The sequence below is a fragment of the Crinia signifera genome, chromosome 9 (genome assembly GCF_055691185.1).
Source record: "Crinia signifera chromosome 9, ASM5569118v1, whole genome shotgun sequence".
NCBI lineage: Eukaryota > Metazoa > Chordata > Amphibia > Anura > Myobatrachidae > Crinia > Crinia signifera.
Window position 1 is genome coordinate 62,455,010 of NC_139225.1, and position 19,904 is coordinate 62,474,913.

Sequence of the window (19,904 nt, forward strand, 5' to 3'; positions counted from 1 at the left end):
TCGATATATCTTGGCAGAGAGTGACTAGGCGTGGGGCTAGAATCTTAATATATTTTTGATAGACCTGTGCCGGTAAACCGTCGAGGCCAGGAGCTTTTCCTGTGGGCAAAGACTTAATTACATTTTCGACTTCCTCGAGAACTATAGGCATATCTAGGAGCTCTTGGGCTTCTAAAGAGAGGCGTGGGAGATCTAGATCCTCCAGAAACTTCCCAAGTTCCTCACTACTTGGCGACACACTGGATTGGTATACCCTACCAAAATGGGCAACAAATTTTTCCACTATTTTAGGGGTTGTGGTCAGTATCTCTTCCTGCTCCGTCAGAATTCTAACAATTACATTAGTGGGCTTGTAGGTTCTGGATAAGAAGGCCAATAATTCCCCCCCCCCCTTATCAGCGTTGGAATACCATTGGTGTGATTGTGACTGGAGCCTACGATAGTTTACCTCTTGGAGGTATTCTAGCCACTTGGCCTGCATGTTTAGCCATGCCTGCTTATCTATATCTAACTTGCTTATTAAATATGCTTTTCCTAGTTCTGAAGTACGCTCCTCCAGCTTGCGTGCCTTCTCTCGATGAAGCCCTTTAAGATATGAAATCTTTTTTATAAATATGCCTCGAATAAAGGCCTTAAAGGTATCCCAAATGCAGGAGCTAGTGACTGACCCCTCGTTTGATTCAAAAAAGGCCATTATCTCTTGTTCTATCTCCCCCTGGTTGACCTGTGAGAGCCAGAATGGTTGTAGCTTCCAGTATCTGTACTCCCCTATCTCTGAAAGATCCATCTGCATGGTTAATGGGGAATGGTCAGAGATGCCCCGGGACTTATATTCGATTTGTGTCACTTTATTAATTACTGTATCTGAGACGAATATCATATCTACTAGGTGATTCATCGCGCCCTACGGGCGCTCTTCACACCGTCGTAAGGGGCTGCGCCCCCTTAATTTGTAAACGTTTGTATATGAGAAATATGGTTAGAATTGTATGAAAGATGCCCTGTATTGCAACTTAGGTGTCCGCGAATCGCGGGAGGGAGGGTCGCGGAGGGTGCCGCGAATTGCAGGAGGGGGGGTCGCGGGGGGTGCCGCGAATTGCAGGAGGGGGGGGGTTGTGGGGGGGTGGATGCTGCGAATCGCGGGAGGGGAGGGATTGCAGAGAATCGCGGGAGGGGGGTCGCGGGGTGGGTTGCCGCAAATCGCGGGAGGGGGGTTTAGGGGGCGGGGGTTGCGGCGAATCATGGTATAGGGGGTCGCGGGGGATGTGCCGTGAATCACGGGAGGGGGGGTCACGGGGTGGGGTGCCGAGAATCGCGGGGGGGTGTGTGTGTGCCGTGAATCGCGGGAGTGGGGGTTGCAGGGGGGTGGGGGGGTGTGACGCGAATCGCCACAAGAAAAAAATCAACACAGAAAGGTCAACACATGTAAATGTTGACATAAGTGTGGCACTTCATTGGTGTCCATGTCGACACATGAGAATGAATATGAAAATATTCAAAAAATGACAAAAAAAACTTCAAAAACTCATGTCAACCTTTTTCATTGTCGACCATAGCCATGTCCAGTGTTTTCCATGTGCAATTTAATTCTGGAGCTGCCGCGAATCACGGGGGGGTGCCGCGAATTGCGGGAGGGGGGGTCGCGGGGGTGGGTGCCGCGAATCGCGGGAGGGCGGGGTTCACAGGGGTTCCGGTGGGGGGTTGCCGCGAATTGCGGGAGGTGGGGGGTCACGGGGGGTGCCGCGAATCGCGGGAGGGGGGGTTGCGGGGGGTGTGACGCGAATCGCCACAAGAAAAAATCAACACAGAAAGGTCAACACATGTAAATGTTGACATAAGTGTGCCACTTCATTGGTGTCCATGTCGACACATGACAATGAATATGAAAAAATTAAAAAAATTAAAAATAAATCTTCAAAAACTCATGTCAACCTTTTTCATTGTCGACCATAGCCATGTCAGTGTTTTGCATGTGCCATTTAATCCTGGGGCTGCTGCGAATTGCGGGGGGGGGGGGGTGCCGTGAATCGCGGGAGGGGGGTCGCAGGGGGGGTGCCGCCAATCGTGCAAGGGGGGTCGCGGGGGGGTCATTTTTGCCGCGAATCGCGGGAGGGAGGTCGCGGGGGGGTGTTTTTTCCGCGAATCGGGGAGGGGGGTCACGGGGGAGGGTTTGCCGCGATTCGTGGGAGGGGGGGGTCGCGGGGTGGTGGTTATGCTGCGAATTGCGGGAGGGGTCGTGGGGGGGGTTCTTTTTGCAGCGAATCGTGGGAGGGGGGGTCGCGGGGGTGTTTTTGCTGCGAATCGCGGTAGGGAGGGTCGCGGGGGAGCGGGTATTTTTGCCGCAAATCGCGGGAGGGGGGGGGGGGCGCGCGGGGGGGGGGAGGTTTTGCCGCAAATCGCGGGAGGGGGGCGCTCACCTGGTGGCTGTGGAGTAGCAGTGCTGGGCAACATGGGAAGGCAGTGGGTGTCTGGCACTGTCTGTGGGCTCACTGGGCTGGTTCTCTGTCACATACCTCCCAACATGACCCTCTCCAGGAGGGACATAATGCTCTGTTTCTAGACTTCCCCTTAATGTGTGATTGCCATCACCTGTTTTAAACAGGTTAATTTCTCAGAAAGGTGTTCAGCACAGATGAAGGCAATCACACATTAAGAGGAAAGTCCAGGAACAGAGCGTTATAGACACAGACACCCACTTTGAGTGACAGATGTAGCCAAATATATAGGAGATTCTAGAGAACGCGCCGTATGATGGTGAGTAGCACGAGAACTAGGTGAGAGTCGGATGTCTTACTCGCCAAGGATCTATCCACCCAATGCCCTCCAAGAACTCTGCAAAACTCCTCCCTCCCCTATGGACATCTGTGATGCCCGTAGAGCATCTATCTAAATGGGGGGAGACTACATTGTTAAAATCCCCGAGGCATATAAGATGATTTGCTGGGTAAAGTAGAGAAAACTCGACGGCTGCCCTGAGTACATCATATGAGAAAGGAGGCGGGATATATACATTTAACAATGTTATGTCTACATGGTTTATACAGCAGTCCAAAAAAATATGTCTACCCCCGGGGTCGATCTTAATATTACGCCTTTCAAATACTACTGACTTCCTCACCAAGATTGAGACCCCTCTTGCGAGGGATGTGAAAGGGGCATGAAAGAGTGTACCCAACCATGATTGTTTCTAAGCCGCCAGCTTATCACCAATAAGATGGGTTTCTTGGAGGCAGATAATATCAGCCTCCAAAGATTTACAATGGTTCAGGACCAGCGCTCTCTTGAATTTATCATTAAGTCCTCTTACATTCCATGATAGGAATTTAACCATAAGCCTTCAAGTTAGACCCTTTTCCTTTATTTTTTCTCTTTTTCCACTCTTTTTTTTTTTTTCTCCTCCCCACCTCCCTTCCTGCTTGCTTTTTACCACCCTGCCAAGCCTCCCCACCCTCCTCCCACTCACCTCCCATGTTGGAATTATGGGTTTGCAACGTGAACACATACAACAAAAAAACAAGACATAATAAACCAACATCCCTCCCCCCCTCCCCCACCCTGTACCACCCGGAACTCCTGGCGTACCTAGTTCCCAACCCATTGGCCCACTGTCCTAAGGACAATGTATATATGGCCACCATTTGCGTGGCCGACTCTCCACTGTTACCCCAAATCGGCTAAGTTTTTTCACTTTAGAACCCCCCCCCCCCCCCCACATGCACATATCATCGTATATTCAAAAAAAAAAAAAAGGAAATTATAATAATAATACTAAAAGAAGAAGATAGAAAAACACAAATGAGGAAAAGCCAAAATATTTTTAGCTATATACCCAGACAACCCCCTAATAGGGCGGTTATCGAGCTGTTACCCACAATTCACAAAAATCGAGAAAAAAAAAAAGAGAGACAACAGTGAGAACCCCAGCATATTACTTGGCGTTGCCATGACTACTATCTTGTAATCAGAGCAACGGGCCTCCTGTTTGCGGGTTGGCCAGCTGTTTTTTTCCAGGGTAAGCCCCGTCCAGCCACCTGGCAACTTCCCCTCGGGAGAAGAAGAATTTGGTAGTCCCGTTCACTTCTACTCTTAATTTGGAGGGATAAAGCATCGAATATTTTAAGTCTAGCCCTCTGAGCCTGGCTTTAACCTCCCTAAATTTAGATCTCTCACGCTGTATTTCGACTGGGAAGTCTGGGAAGGCGGATATCTTTTTCCCACTGAAGCCAAAGTCCTCTTTATTCCTTATCAGACGAAGCAAACAGTCTCGGTCTCTATAATTCATGAATTTAGCAATAAAAGTAGGACCCCCGGGTGGAGCTGGGCGAGCCGGCACTCGGTGGGCTCTTTCAATTGCAAATTGCTGGGAGAATGCCTCTCTGCCTAAAGCCTGTGTTAGCCAGTCCTCCAGAAATTTCTCTGGGTGACTCCCCTCCGCCCGTTCTTCCAGACCTATGAATCTAATATTGTTCCGGCGGAGTCTCCCCTCGAAATCCAACATTTTGAGTCGCATATCGGCTAATTGGCCGGACATCACCTTATCTTGCTCCTGTATGGGGGTAACCACATCTTCCAGGGAGGAGACCCGATTCTCAACTTCCGTGACTCTTTCCCTGATTTTTTGGGTATCATTCCTCAACAACATAATATCAGATTGAATTTTGTTGATTTGTTCCAGCAGACGGGATTCACATGTATTGACAGCCTCCAATACCTGTTGAAGGGTTACCTCAGTAGGACGCAGCTCACTGGACCCCTTTGATGGAGTGGTTTGCTGGGTATTGGGCTGAGAACTGGAAGGTGTATTGCCCTGTGCTCGTGCATATTTCTCTAGGCGGGCTGCGGCGGTATTTTGCCCAGTCTTGCCCATTATCCTTACTGAGGCTCTTACAGATGCCAGCGGTAAATCTTGTGCTGTTAAATTGATGGGGCAGCTATGGCAATATAAGGGGAGTCGCCCTTTCTCCTTTCCTGAGAGGAGAATATTAATTGATTATGCTCCGACAACACCAGGATTTATTGGGCGGGTGTTACCACAGTATTAACTCCCGTATTTCTAGGCACCCCAGATTTTACTAATTGGTCAAAGTCAAATACAGTGGGTTTGTCACCTCCTTCTCGAACCCCTAATAACCGGGAGTCATATACTTAAGTACAACCTATATTTCAGGCAGGGCACACACAGTCATATATTTAGCTTGCCTAATACCTTCAGTTCTTTGTAGCTGATGCTGCTCCTGTCTCACGTGTAAGCGGGGACCTCTGCTCCCCTGGAGTAGTTGAAGTGTCAGACAGAAAAAAGATCTGTATGTTGAGGACCTTGAGCTGTCGCTTGCTGCCTCCTCCTCTGGCCTCTAGCCCTTTGCTGCACCGGGCCGGGATATTCCGGAGCACCAGCTTTGGTTCTGGGCCAAACAAAGAGTGTGTGTGCACAATGGAAATAGCAGCCCACACCTTGATGTCTTTTCTCAGCGTCCCAGCCGCACGGCTCTCGCCACTCCTTTGCTGCAGGCAAGGACACTCCACGGCTCCAACACTTGCTCAGGGAGCGGCTCAGGGGTTGCTGCCAGCTCACTGCGGGCTTGTACTGAGGCCTCTCTTGGTGTCCCCGCCGCACAGTTCACGCCGCTCGCTTCTCTCTCCGGGTGGCTCTAGGGGAACGGGCGGAAGTCGGGCCGGAAACCTGGCACGTCGTCACTATCCAGCGTCACCCCCGACTCGCGCCCTGTCAGACGCTAGTCTCCTCTGGATCCGGAGCGACGGGAGAAGGTAACACCACCAGGGGAGATGCTGGTCAGCTTTGTCGGCAATCTTTTAGTGGCTTTTTGTGCATGTGGGGGCTGTGGAGATCATAACCACGGGAGAGCCGGCACCATCCTCCCTCGCTCACTCACACGCCACCGTGGCCACACCCCTCCGCCACTCTCCAAGTTAGTGCTATGCTGCATGTAACTTTTCAATCCCCATCACACATTTCATTAGTTTAAATAAATATAAATTTCTATAAAGTGTGGCAAAAGCCCAAAGGTCTGCTAATGCCGCATGGGATCTGCTAATGCCACATGAAGGGGTTTTACTTGTGATATTGCTCTTATTCCCCTTTGGAATAAATGTAATTGTTTGTGTGTCCAGTAACTTTTTGAAAGTTGCCCACATAACCTCTGCGATATCCCCCTCAAATAAAGTATCCCAATCTATAATATATATATATATATATATATATATATATATATATGATGGAAGCGGCCCGGCACCCTCTCTGCTGGGTACAGCTCACCCCGGTGCCCCCTGGAGACAGTAGGTAGATGCAGGAAATAATCAAGCAGCGGCACTCAGAGGGAATTTTTAAAGTGTATTGAAAACCAAATCCAACGTTTCGGGGTGGGTATGCCCCTTTTTCAAGGTGTAGGTGAACAAATAACAACTGAACAGTGCTTACCTTATATAGGGGGTGAAATGAAACATGATATGGGAAGGCTGCACGATGCCGCCGGCTCACCGCGGTGTCCGGGTGTTGTCGCACCGGAAGTGACCCATGTGCATTGTTTCCTGTGTGGCGCTGCTGGAGTGCAAGCTCAGGCTGCTGAAACGCAAGCTGTGTGATTTCCATGGTGATGGGGCGGTGCTCGGCGGGATCGTGTTGCCTATACAATAAGACATAATATACACATCAATAAAATACACATCAATAAAATTGCAATCAACTCTTCTTCAAAAAACATGTATATGTTGGCGAACGATGGGGAGACATTGCTCCCCATCGCACACCCACTTTTTTGCAGGTAATGCTTTCCGTCGAACAGAAAGTAATTGCGTTGGAGCATTATTGTAAGGAGGTGAATGAACAGGTCTATGTCTATTGCTGTAAATTGTTCCTGTTCCAAAAATAATCTCATCGCTCTTAGCCCTGCTGTATGTGGAATGCTTGTATACAAGCTACAAATGTCTATTGTGCATAGTATTGCTCCCTGTGGTATGCTTTGTAATTGCTCCAGGGATAGCCAGAAGCTGGTGATATCTTTGATGAATCTGCGGTTCTTCAGAATTAGAGGTTGTAACATCTGATCCAAAAAGATTGAGGTAGCCTGGTAAATCGATCCTCTGGCCGATATTATCAGCCATCCCGGGTGCCTGGTAAGGCTTTTATGGATTTTCGGGACAAGAAAAAAGACTGGTGTTATGGGGAACGTTGTTTTTCAATGTTTTGACTACTTTAGCCTGTAGTGAGCCTTCCTCCTGGGCTCTATCTAATATTGTATCCAGTTCCCTTTTGTATTCCCCTGTGGGGTCCATATCCAAAATTTGGTATGTATCTTTGTCTGAAAGCTGTCTGAGAGCTTCCTCCCGATAATCCTTCAAGTTCATCACCACTATTCCGCCCCCCTTGTCGGTGGGGCGGATAATGATGTCCTGATATTCCCCCAGGTTTTTTAGGGCCTTACGCCCCTCATTGGACAAATTATTTGGGGTGGGCGCTTTTGCCCCCGCATATTTCCTCACAGATTCATCTACCAGTCTCGTGAATTACTTTATTGAGGCGTTAGTGGATACCGGATCAAACTTTGATGCACTGCATTTTTGTAAGAATTTGGAATGTGTTGAGGGCTTGTCTATGTGGGGAGTTCTGAAAATGCTCTTTTAAGCGACGCTTTCTGCCAAACTTGTACAGGTCAATACCCCATTGCAATTCATCAAATTTGCTGGTTGGCACAAATGTGAGCCCCTTACTGAGCACGTCTATTTCTTGGTCATTGAGCGATCTGGAGGAGAGATTGTAGATCAACGAGTCCTTGGAGACACCCTTGTTTTGGTGCCTCTTCCATTGCCCCCCGTGACGGGTGGAGTCCTCTTCCTCTTGAGCCCGTATGGCGGCCCTGCTCTTCCTCTAAAGGGGCTGAAGATGGTCCGGGGGTACAATCGGAATCTGCACAGGCAAATTCGCTGTCGCTGTTTGATGTATTGATCTCGCCCTGGTCGCGTTTCTTATTTCTGCGCCAATGTGGTCTGTGCTGTGGCTTGCGGTACTGTTGTGGGGTATCCCTATTGGCCCCCATTAGCCATTTGTATACCCAGGTAGACTCATAGTTTTCTTTTACTGCAGCAAACTTGGATCTTTTGAATCTAACTAGTTCTTGGTGGTAGCGGTCGCATTGGGTCTGCAACTTCATCAGCCATTTTTGTGTTGTATCCTGTTGTGCTGCTAAGTTGAATGCTGGTTCAATGTGACCTAGTTTTTCCCTGGTGACATTTAGTTCGCGGCCAGCTTCCCCGATGACTAATAAGACTAAAACCAGGCTACATTTGTTTATAATTCCTATCCACTTGGTGCAGAACTCCGGGTTAAATCTGCCAATTGTAGGCACGTTGCGTACGCGAAATCACCTAGGTATCATACGCTCCCTGAAATAGTCAGAGAGTGAGATGCCATGCAGCAAATAATCCTTTTCCCGTTTTTAAGCTTTATCATTTGATGGTACAGATCCTCCGCTCCTGGACTGTCCTCCTGGGTATTAAGCTGTTCTTTGAACAGGAGGCGCTCCTCAACCGCTTCAGAGAAGCTATAAGTGTGCCCCTTGGCTATGTTACTGCCTCTGCATCCTTTGGGCTCATTGAGGGTATTGGGGGGATTTTCTTGCTGAGGCTGCTGTTAAAGGAGGAACGGTCAGAGGAGCGTGATGCGCTAGGGACTCCCTCAGCTACAAGCATGTATCCACTCCCCACCCTGGCAACGAGCATGGGAGTCCCTTTGGGAACAAGTATGCAATCCCCCTTGACAATGATCATGCAAGTCCCCTTGGCAAAGAGCATACATGTGCCCTTGGCAACTAGCATGTATCGTCTTCCTAGCAATGAGCATGTATTTCCACCTAACGAGCTTGTATTATGTTTAATGGGCATTACAGTGTGTGGCATTATGTTTAATGTACATTGCGGTATGTGGCATTATGTGTAATGGGTATTACAGTGTGTGGCAATTTGTGTAATGGGCATTAGAGTGTGTGGCATTATGTGTAATGGGTATTACAGTGTGTGGCAATTTGTGTAATGGGCATTACAGTGTGTGGCATTATGTGTAATGGGCATTAGAGTGTACATTTTTGCAGCGCGCCTTCGGTGTGCACTGTACCTAATTTCTAGTGTATGTGTGTGTGTGTGTGTGTGTGTGTGGGGGGGGGGGGGGGGGGGGGTGATTCATTCTGAAGCCCATATTCAGAAATAAGTCACCTATTTAGATGGCATTAATGCCCAGTAGGCAGTGATGGACACGACCCCCCAATGGTGCACGCCTATGCACAGAACTAAACATTACAGAAAGCAAAACTAAAACAGCACAGGTAACAATTAGCAGCACAATTCTCAATACACAATACAGCTGTGATGTAGCAAAGCAAATTAGCTGCCCAGGGCAGGTTGTCATAGGAAGAGATGAAAGATTACAAGTGAGAAGAGATGCAGGTATAGACGGTCACTCTAGAGAGCTCCCAACAGGGGTGCATAATGTGTAAGGGGCAGGTTACTGATCTAAGACCTAAGACACCGGGTTCAGGCAGGTTACTGATATAATGCCTATGAATATACCATCAATGCATTGGGCTTTGGAATTCTTTAGGCAGCTCCCATAGGCAAACGTAGGGGGGGTGTTCTGGTTACCCGGAAACCCCTCTCCTCTTGGCAAGTGCCTTAAATTATGGCACCAATAGCAGTCGTATATAATATCAATAGAGCTGCCACCACATCATGCAGTTTAGTGGACAGAGCGGAGCTGCTGCACATGCCCAGTGTACCAGCTTCGTATACCAGATTTACTGTACGTGTGGATCTGAGCCCTCAAACATCGCAATGGACCACAGACCAGCTGCCAGGAGGAAGAGACAGGAGCCTTACCATTGTGGGCTTAGAAAGTACAGTACTGGTTCTATTATGTTTGTGTAATTATTTATTATGATGTTTAACCTTTTTCTGACCACTTATCATATTTAAATATTTGAAACAGCCTATATTATAGACCAGTGATGGCTAACCTTGACACTCCAGCTGTTGTTGAACTACACATCCCAGCATGCCCCTCTACAGTTTTAGTATTTGGCCATGCTAAAACTGATGCAGGGCATGCTGGGATGTGTAGTTCAACAACAGCTGGACTGTCAAGGTTAGCCATCACTGCTATAGACCATATATATACTGTTAAATATTAATACTGCATTCCATGCTGTATCCAGTGTATAAAAAGATAAAATTTTGGGGCTGTTACTGCTCCCTCAGACTCCCGTACGTACTCCAATGTGCTGCAGGGTGGGAGAGATTGGATCCCATATGGAAACCCCCCTCTAAAAATCCTGCGTTTGCCACTGGCTGCACTTAAAAGACCATGTGAAATGTTCAAGGTTATATTTCTGCCTGACAGTGGGGGGTGCTCACTGGGTATTTGGCCTTTTTGACAATTTCTGTACTTCACAATGTAATTTGTTACAATTGCTTATGTTAGTTTAGTGGCATCTATGCAGTCAGATTAAATGTAAATATATTAATTCTAGGTAATCCTAAATCCTTTGAAGCCAAGGATGTCTCTGAGCAAAGGAATCCTCAGCATCTCTATTATCTGGGTTATGGCAGCATGCTTCTCTTTACCTCATGCTATATACCAGAAACTGTTCCAATACAACTACAGGTGAGCTACAGTTCGATGTATATCCACCTGTCGTTCAGCATATACTGAGTCATTGTAACTAACTAACTGCATACATACAGTCTTTACTATAGGTAAAGCAATGTGTTCCAAATTACCATTGAAGATTAGGCAAAACATTTGCATTGTGTTTCATTTATCTGTACTTCAAGGGTTTTTATTTATAACAAATTTTGTACTTTTCTCATACTAACCTACTTTTATCCCCGGGGGGTCGGTACAGATGAGGCGTCATTTTAGCCCCACCACTTTCCTGAACTGCAGCAAATGCCGGCATTAAACTATGTGGTAGTGGGTAATGTGGGGTTATGGGGTGGTGGAGTGAGGAGAGGGAAGGAAAATGCGGGATAATTGCGAGAGGTGGACATGATTTTCATGAGCCTCCGGCAATTCCAGGAGGGTGGAAAAGTATGTTTTTTCTTCCTATTTTACCTTTACTATAACATGCATATATATATACTAGGTGATTCATCGCGCCCTACGGGCGCTCTTCACACCGTCGTAAGGGGCTGTGCCCCCTTAATATGTGAACGTTTGTATATGAGAAATATGGTTAGAATTGTATGAAAGATGCCCTGTATTTCAACTTGGGTGTCCGCGAATCGCGGGAGGGGGGGTCACGGGGGGTGCCGCGAATTGCGGGAGGGGGGATTGTGGGGGTGGGGGGGGGGTTGCTGCGAATCGCGGGAGGGGTTGCAGAGAATCGCGGGAGGGGGGGTGGCGGGGGGGGTGGGTTGCCGCAAATCGCGGGAGGAGGGGTTGCGGGGGCGGGGGTTGCGGAGAATTGTGGGAGGAGGGGCCGCAGGGGGTGTGCCGCCAATCGCGGGAGGGGTGGTCACGGGGTGGGGTGCCAAGAATCTCGGGAGGGGGGTCGTGGGGGGTGTGTGTGTGCCATGAATCGCAGGAGTGGGGGTTGCGGGGGGGGGGTAGTTGTGTGACGCGAATCGCCACAAGAAAAAATCAACACAGAAAGGTCAACACATGTAAATGTTGACATAAGTGTGGCACTTCATTGGTGTCCATGTCGACACATGAGAATGAATATGAAAACATTCAAAAAATGAAAAATAAATCTTCAAAAACTCATGTCAACCTTTTTCAATGTCGACCATAGCCATGTCAGTGTTTTGCATGTGCCATTTAATCCTGGGGCTGCCGCGAATCGCGGGGGGGTGCCGCGAATTGCGGGAGGGGGGTCGCGAAGGGTGGGTGCCGCGAATCGCGGGAGGACGGGGTTCATGGGGGTTCCGGAGGGGGGTTTCCACGAATTGTGGGAGGGGGGGTGCCGCGAATCGCGGGAGGGGGGTTGCTGGGGGGGGTGACGCGAATCGCCTCAAGACAAAATCAACACATAAAGGTCAACACATGTAAAACACAAAAAGAGGGGGGTGTTAATCGCACAGGTTATTAGTATTTAATAAATTCTTAAATGGCCCCTTGTATTAGGTAATTTTTATGGAACATGTGCCATTGCCAAAAGGGTGTGCTACCACTGGACACTAATTAGTTAAAGCAGAACATGATGGTTTTTGAAGAGACAAAAAGCAACTGGAGAATGTCTCTATGTGGTGCACCAAAGAAAGAAAGAATAAAATGTAACTTTTAATTGATACTTGATAAAATTAAGCGAAATAAAAGACACAATACATATACACATACACATACATGGACATTGGAATAAAAAGGATAATTAAATCCTCACAATGTGGGACCCCCCTGTCCCATGCAAGTTTTATAATAAACTTTATTATTTATAAATGTGTTGATTTTTTTATCTGTGGTTGAACTGGTTTATTCAAATATTACCAGTATACACGTGTTAGTGCACAATTTTTCCTTATGTAGATGGTAATTTCTGGTGATAATCACCTAAATGATACTGTTAATGGTGGCTAGGTTTTTGCTTGTTTGAAATAAACACTCAGTCAGGGAAATCATAGCAAGCGATCTGGCCAATAGATTGCCCAGATTCGTTAGTGTGTATGAATCTTAGGTTAATGCCGTTGGTTGCGGTCCCCACCTATAATTTAGTGTGGATTCCACTAGCCAATATTCAATATTCCGTGAGAAGATAGCAATACTAGCCACGGGTTGCCACGAGTACGGCAGCCCGATATTTACATATGAGGCCGTAAGTTAACAGTATAATATGCTGCGGCGTGGTTAGCTCGCCGGGAGACAGGTAGGCGCTGTGTGGACGTCACACACAGCGCGTGTCTGCCGGGCAGACTCGTATATGCGGGAACCGCCACCTATACCGCTAAGGAAAGAAAGCAGATCAAAATGCATTCAAGTGGGGTAGGGGGAGCAGGGGGAGAAGCCACGAAGTGTACAGTCGGCGTACGCTTCGCCTAGCAGCTTCATTGGTGTCCATGTCGACACATGACAATGAATATGAAAACATAAAAAAATGAAAAATAAATCTTCAAAAACTCATGTCAACCTTTTTCATTGTCGAGCATAGCCATGTCAGTGTTTTGCATGTGCCATTTAATCCTGGGGCTGCTGCGAATTGCGGGGGGGGGGGGCAGGGGGCTGCCGCGAATCGCGGGAGGGGGGTCACGGGGGGTTGTGTGCCGTGAATCGCGCAAGGGGGGCTCGCAGTGGGGTCTTTTTGCCGCGAATCACGGGAGGGGGGGTCGTGAGGGGGTTGTTTTTGCCGCGAATCACGGGAGGGGGGGTCGCGGGGGAGGGGGTGTTTTTGCCGTGAATCGCGGGAGGGGGGGTCGCGGGGGGGGTGTTTGCCGCGAATCGCGGAAGATAGGGTCACGGGGGGGTTTTGCCGCGAATTGCGGGAGGGGGGGTGTTTTTGCCGCGAATCGCGGGAGGGAGGTGGGTCGCGGGGGGTTGCCGCGAATCGCGGGAGGGGGGTGTCGCGGGGGTGGGTGTGTGTTTTTGCCACAAATCGCGGGAGGGGGGCGCTCACCTGGTGGCTGTGGAGTAGCAGTGCTGGGCAACATGGGGAGGCAGAGGGTGTCTGGCACTGTCTGTGGGCTCACTGGGCTGGTCATGGGCTGGTCTTTGTCATGTGAGTCAGTCATGTGGGTCAGAGGCTCCACCCAGCATTATACACACACTCACACACTTTGAGTGACAGATGTAGCCAAATATATAAGAGATTATATATATATATATAATATATATATATATATATATATATATAATGTAACACTACTTTTGGAACAACAATCAAGGCAGTTACCAGGGTAATTCAGGGACTGATAGGTTAGTGTAATGTACAGCACTGAAGAGTATGACTGCATGCAGTGGTGTTCTGCTTTTGTACCAGATCCCCACAGCAGCTCTACACCATCAGTTCTGATGAATGGAATTTTCGCAGCATCGTGCTATGCAAGAAACAGGTTACTATAGTGAAATCAAAGATTTCTTTGGCATCACCCAGAGTTTCAAATCATTTTGCTTCCCCATACACAGGTACAGCAAATGCGATCCATCAGCAATTCAGTGAACTGAGGAAAGCTCCGCTTGCTACAGTTTGAGATAAAATAATGACACCATGTTAGAGTGTCTCTACATGAAATGCATATCTGCAATTAATTTTAAACTTTTATTTTTAATCATTTTCTTCAATTATTATTTACCCATTGATCATGATGTATGTTATTTGAATTATATTAAATGTATGATTTTATTATTCTCATTGCCACACTCCTGATTTTTAGTGCAGTTTTAACCCTTCCTGTACATTCGGGGGGACGGACAGTTGGGGGAACCGATGATCACCACTGCACTGCCCAGCCAGTGATCACTGAATAGATTATGAAGGGAGGGGAGCTTGGTGCTGCCCAGCTGCTAAGATAGAACTGGGCATGCCCGCTAAATGATCACAATGAGGTCATGGCACTATGCCCTTCCCCTTTGCACAAGGCCCTGCCTATTCCTCCTGACACCTTGCACCATTTGGGTTGAGATCATACCTCCTGAGCAGCAACTCCCGACTGCCTACAATCAAAAGTTGTGAGCTATGTAAACACTCCAATGCCACCAGAATCATGTGTCATGAAGTACTCACATAACAGACACAGTAAATGTCGTCATTTCAGCACATTATACAGTTCTATAGCCACTGGTATCTCTTGTGACAGACTGGGATGTATTGTGGTCCATGGTGAGGGCAGTCCATCAGTCTGGAGCTGTAGGGACTGCAAACAGACAGTATTGTAGAGATATTGTGGCCAATGACAGCAAAGGCTCCTCTGTCTGATTTGGACTGTGCAAAGTAAAAAATATTGGCATTGGCAGGGAAATGGAAGAGTGTGGAAAATGTAGATGAGAACACAAAAGGGACATTGACACCCCAGGATGACATACAGTAGACAGGCATACTTATAGGCACATCCAGGGGAGGGGGCACACATACTCCTACCCCCCCCCCCCCCCCCACACACACACACACACACACACATAATTTCTGTCTTTTTTGTATTGTTATTAATTAAGGGCAGCAGCATCACATTTCCAGGCTGTTCCATACACTATTTCCAACGTAACTCATGAGACCTTGCAGACAGAGACTGAAGCCAGAAATCAGCCAGCCCGGTAACTGCATCACTCTCTATATATTGTATTTGTGTCAGGAAACGCAGTACTCGCACTGTTCATGTGCATCACTTATCGGCCCGCTGGTGTGCTCTGCTCCACAGTAGGTGGACCTGGAGTAGGTTGGCAAGATGTTCTTATGTCTGTTCTCCACATGGTGGCATGTCGCACGGCATTGTTTACAAACCACACTGGGTTCCGCCATGACACCTCGGATCAGCTGACCACTGCTCACCTATACAGTAGTCCCTGTGAGCCCAGATGTGATCACATGACGCAGGTAGAACCAGATGAACCCTCTTCCTGGCTCTGCTCTAATTGCTGCTGCAGCCAGCTGACAACCAGCAGGCACTCTGGGGGATATAAGTAGGCCTACCGCACTCCTCCAGTGCCTTGAACAATTGTTAACTTCCTGAGTTTTTGCAGAGAGTTCTCTCAAGGCTCCAGGCTGCTTTCAGTTACCAGCTACTTGGACTGTGCTGCTGCTGTTCCTGGGTACTCCTACTGCCAGATTTACTCCTGCAATTTACTATCTTCTGCTTCTATCTGCTAGTCTTTGGATACTTCAGCCTGTCTATCAGTACCAAGCCTGATAACTTGAATATCAGTACCCAGCCCGATAACCTGACCAGCGGTATCCAGTCCGATAGCCTGACCATCGGTACCCAGTCCCGTAACCTCTGCCATCATTACACAGTTAGAGACCTCTTGCCATCGGTACACAGTCCAACCTCCTGCTTGCATGGTGACCAGTCTGACACTCACGCAGGGAATAGGTAGACTCTGGCAAGGGGCTGCGACCTGCCTGTTGGGTGCAGCTAAATCCATAGTTCTGTGAGGGGCTTCCTTTTGAAGACCACTGATGGGTTTAGACTCTGCACCCTTACATAGTTACATAGTTGGTAAGGCTGAAAAAAGACTTGCGTCCATCTAGTTGTCAGAGTATCAGCCAACTTCCCAGCCGCCTGTGCCCTCCGTGTCCCAGCTTCCTCTCTGGTTTAGGCATTGTTGCATTAAACCATTCCAGTTTAACTATTTGTCCCTGTCCTCTGACCCACGTCAGTTACAGTCGGGAACACTGCATCACCAGGACCTGACACTTTGGTTAATATCGATTCTAGAATCAAAAAATGCCACTACTTTGTTATCATACATGACATATCAGGGAATACTGTATATAACTTTTATCAATATATTGAAAATGGTATCAGCAATTTGGTAATAAACTACTTGTTAGGACATGTTAGGACAAAAATATATTCCTGAATTAATTCTTAAATAAAACTAAAATTTTTTGCAGTTGAGCAGGATCTATGTAGTGTGAAGCCAGACAGGAAACAGATCTGTGCATCTGTAATGCTGAACATTTGTTCACAAAGTAAAAGTTGAGCTTCAAATAAGAATACTTCTCTAGTTTTGCAACAGCTCGATTAATAGAATATCTGACTGCAATGCCATACAGGATGGCCTTGATTCCTAGGTATTTCAGCATTCTGAAATATAATAAAGGACAGTGTGACTTATTAATAAAAAGCTCTCAAGTAAAGTCCATGAATATTGTATAGGTATTAGAGATGGAAGGGGTAAGGGAAGGACAAGTGAAAGTACTGTAATTAAAACATATAACTGACAAGTGATGCCAACAGAGCAATTGATTTCCATGCACCTGTGCAGTAGCAGTGATTTGCAAGTTTGTCTTTAACTAGTATCATATATACTAGGGATGTGCACCAGCCACTTTTCGGGTTTTGGGTTCTGATTACCTTGAGGTTTTGGGTTCTAATGGGTTTTGGCAAAACACCTCCTACGTGTTTTGTGTTTGGATTTTTTGGGTTTTGGGTTCTGATTTTTTTGTTAAAAAAGCATAAAAACTGCTAAAATCACAGAATTTGGGGTTTTTGTGCTCCTATGCTATATTAATCTCAATACCATTCATTTCCACTAATTTCCAGTCTATTCTGAACACCTCACAATATTGTTTTTTGGGCAAAAGGTTGCACCGAGGTAGCTGCATAACTATGCTTAGCCACACAAGTGTGCGGCACAAACACGTGGCTCATGTAAGAGTGGCGCTGCAGCGGCAGACAGGATGGCAGTTTAAAAAACTAGGCCCCAAAAAGACCCCTATCTGGCTTGATCGTGCACTGTTTACCATGTGCAGCTAAGGAGCGGTGGGCATTTTGTGCAGCACAGAGTTTGTCTGCAAGTGTGTAACTGTTTTGATCACTTTAACATCCAACAAGACCCCTATCTGGCTTGATTGTGTGATTATGATTAATTAATTAATGTAATCTGATTGTTTAATTTTGTGATTATTCTTCATTTATTAGCAGCCGTCGCTTAAATCATTGCCTAATGGGTGGAGGGGAGGGGGCTATCAATTTTAAGGTGGCAAATGGAAGAGTTCCTCCACCTCTCTAGGACCCCTGGGTTTGAAATGTATCGCTTTTCAGCAACCGGTGTCTTACTACCTAACCGTACATGCAGTGCACCAGCAGAATTTATAATAATTACCCTGGTCTCTGGAGCTGAACAGTTGCCTATTGCTACATTGTTTTGAAAAAGACCATTCGTGGCCAAAACATTGACCCCTGACCTAATCTCTGTGATTGAACAGATGGACTGGTAATAAATTATTTTCATTACTTTATATTTGGTGAGTGCCCTTGATTGGACCTGAATTTTCCATACAAACGATTTATTTGTGGTGCAGCCCGCTGCTACCTTAGAGGAAGCACCCCGCTATTGGACATGGGATGGTGAGAGTGCAGAACTACTTTATGTATATATATATATATATATATATTTATATATATATATATATATATACGTATGCGGTGATGGCGGCACTCGGTCACAAATAATCACACAAAATGCAGTAGATGTGTGCAACGTTTCAGAGCGTGTAGCGCTTTTATCAAGAACAATTCTAACAGTGTACACTCACCATATTTATGGGCGCTCAGGTCCGTGCAGAAGCCGCTGATCTTCCAACTTCCGCCTCCCCGGCGTCAGCCTCGGTCGCCCGGAAGTGACGTCGCGGCGCTGTACACGGTTTCCCTGGCAACCTGTGTAAACAACAATACAATACAGAATCTGCGGTGACAAATGTTTGTGCAAATACAAAAACACTTATACTAACAATACGAGGACGACCTGCGTCCATACTGTGCAAAAAATATTCAAACATAAAAACGTGTCAAGATTTGTTCACTCGCTGTTTCTGCTGGCCCGTTACATTGTGATATATAGTGACTCTTAGTACAAAACTTTACGTGTAATATTATACCCCTAGTGTTTCCCCCTAAAATTTATCTCCAAAGAATTTGCCTCAGTTTCCTAAAGGCCCTAACTAAGATCACTCCATATTGGATGGTTAGCTATGCTGGTTGTATTGATTTATAGCTAAACTAATCCTGTGATCCCAAACATCCCTCTCTTGTGACCCTCGACTTATAGTATATATGTAGATTCTCACATGGGTCTACTAAAATTATCCAAAATTTTTCTCCTGAATTAGGAGAGTTTGGTGTTTGGGGCATAAGTATACTGAGGCATTTTTCACCAAGATAGATCCTGACTGCCAATGTGTACTATTCTATGTATGAACATCTTTCATAGAAAACAGCTGAGCCCCAAATACTCGTTCAGGCCCCTGGGTGCCAGGGTGCCCAACCTGTGTATCCAGGCACTCTCTTTTTGTAACAACTTTTTTCCTCTGTCCCCACCCCTATTAGAGGGTGGGACATGGTCTATTATGCGGTGTCTGATGGTCGAGACATTGTGGCCGGCTGCAGCGAAGTGCCTGGCCACAGGCTGTTCACTGGTTCCTTTTATAAGAGCGGCTTTTATTGAGGACCTGTGCATGGCCATTCGTTCGCGAAATTGTCGTTCTGTCTTCCCGACATATTGTAGCGAACATGGGCAGGAAATAACATATATTACGTACCTACTGGTACATGTCAACCTATAGTTAATGTTATATTTCCTGCCAGAAAATGGATGATTGAAGCTGGGCCCAGTTTGCATATATCCACATGTTACACAGTTCGGGCATTTGTAACACCCATTCCTGCCTGCAGGAATGAATGTATGGGCATTAGTGGCCCCTCTCCCTGTTATGTCCGTATGTACTAGACGGTCTTGCAAACTGCTTCCTTTGCGATAACATGGCATAAGGTTGGTGTTTTGTAGTTTCAGCGATGTATCAGCCTGTATTACCGGCCAATATTTCTTCACCGTCTGTTTGATTTTAGGGGACATATGTGTAAACGTGTTGGGCCACATAATAGTAGGTTTGATGGACTTGTTCTGATGTTGTTTTATGCTTAACAGCTGGTCACGGGGAATTTTAAGTGCCTTGTTTTTAATGGTCTCAAGGGACGTTAGGTCATATCCCCTCTCTAGAAATTTCTTCAGCATGATGTCAACTTGTACAAGGGCTTCCTCCCTGTTGCTGGTAATTCTCAAGGCGCGTAAAAATTGGCTGTATGGTAATGACATTTTGGTTGCCTAGGGGTGTGCACTAGTTGCCAACAGCAGATTGTTTCTGTCTGTTGGTTTGGAATAGACCTTAGTGGTCAATTTTCCCTGCACTTTGGTGATATTCAAATCCAGGAAGTTCACACTGTCCTTATCCAGTGAGAATGTGAACTTCACT

At 46.8% G+C, this 19,904-nt stretch overlaps 1 protein-coding gene across 1 annotated transcript in view; it reads left to right on the forward strand.

The window, feature by feature from the left end:
• Nucleotides 1-19,904, forward strand: part of LOC146036598 (G-protein coupled receptor 83-like) — an 89,138-nt gene that overhangs the window by 24,021 nt on the left and 45,213 nt on the right. Inside the window, exon 4 of the mRNA XM_083160543.1 lies at nt 10,533-10,666. Within this exon, the coding sequence (XP_083016669.1) occupies nt 10,533-10,666 (134 nt within the window). The remainder of the gene's footprint in view (nt 1-10,532; nt 10,667-19,904) is intronic.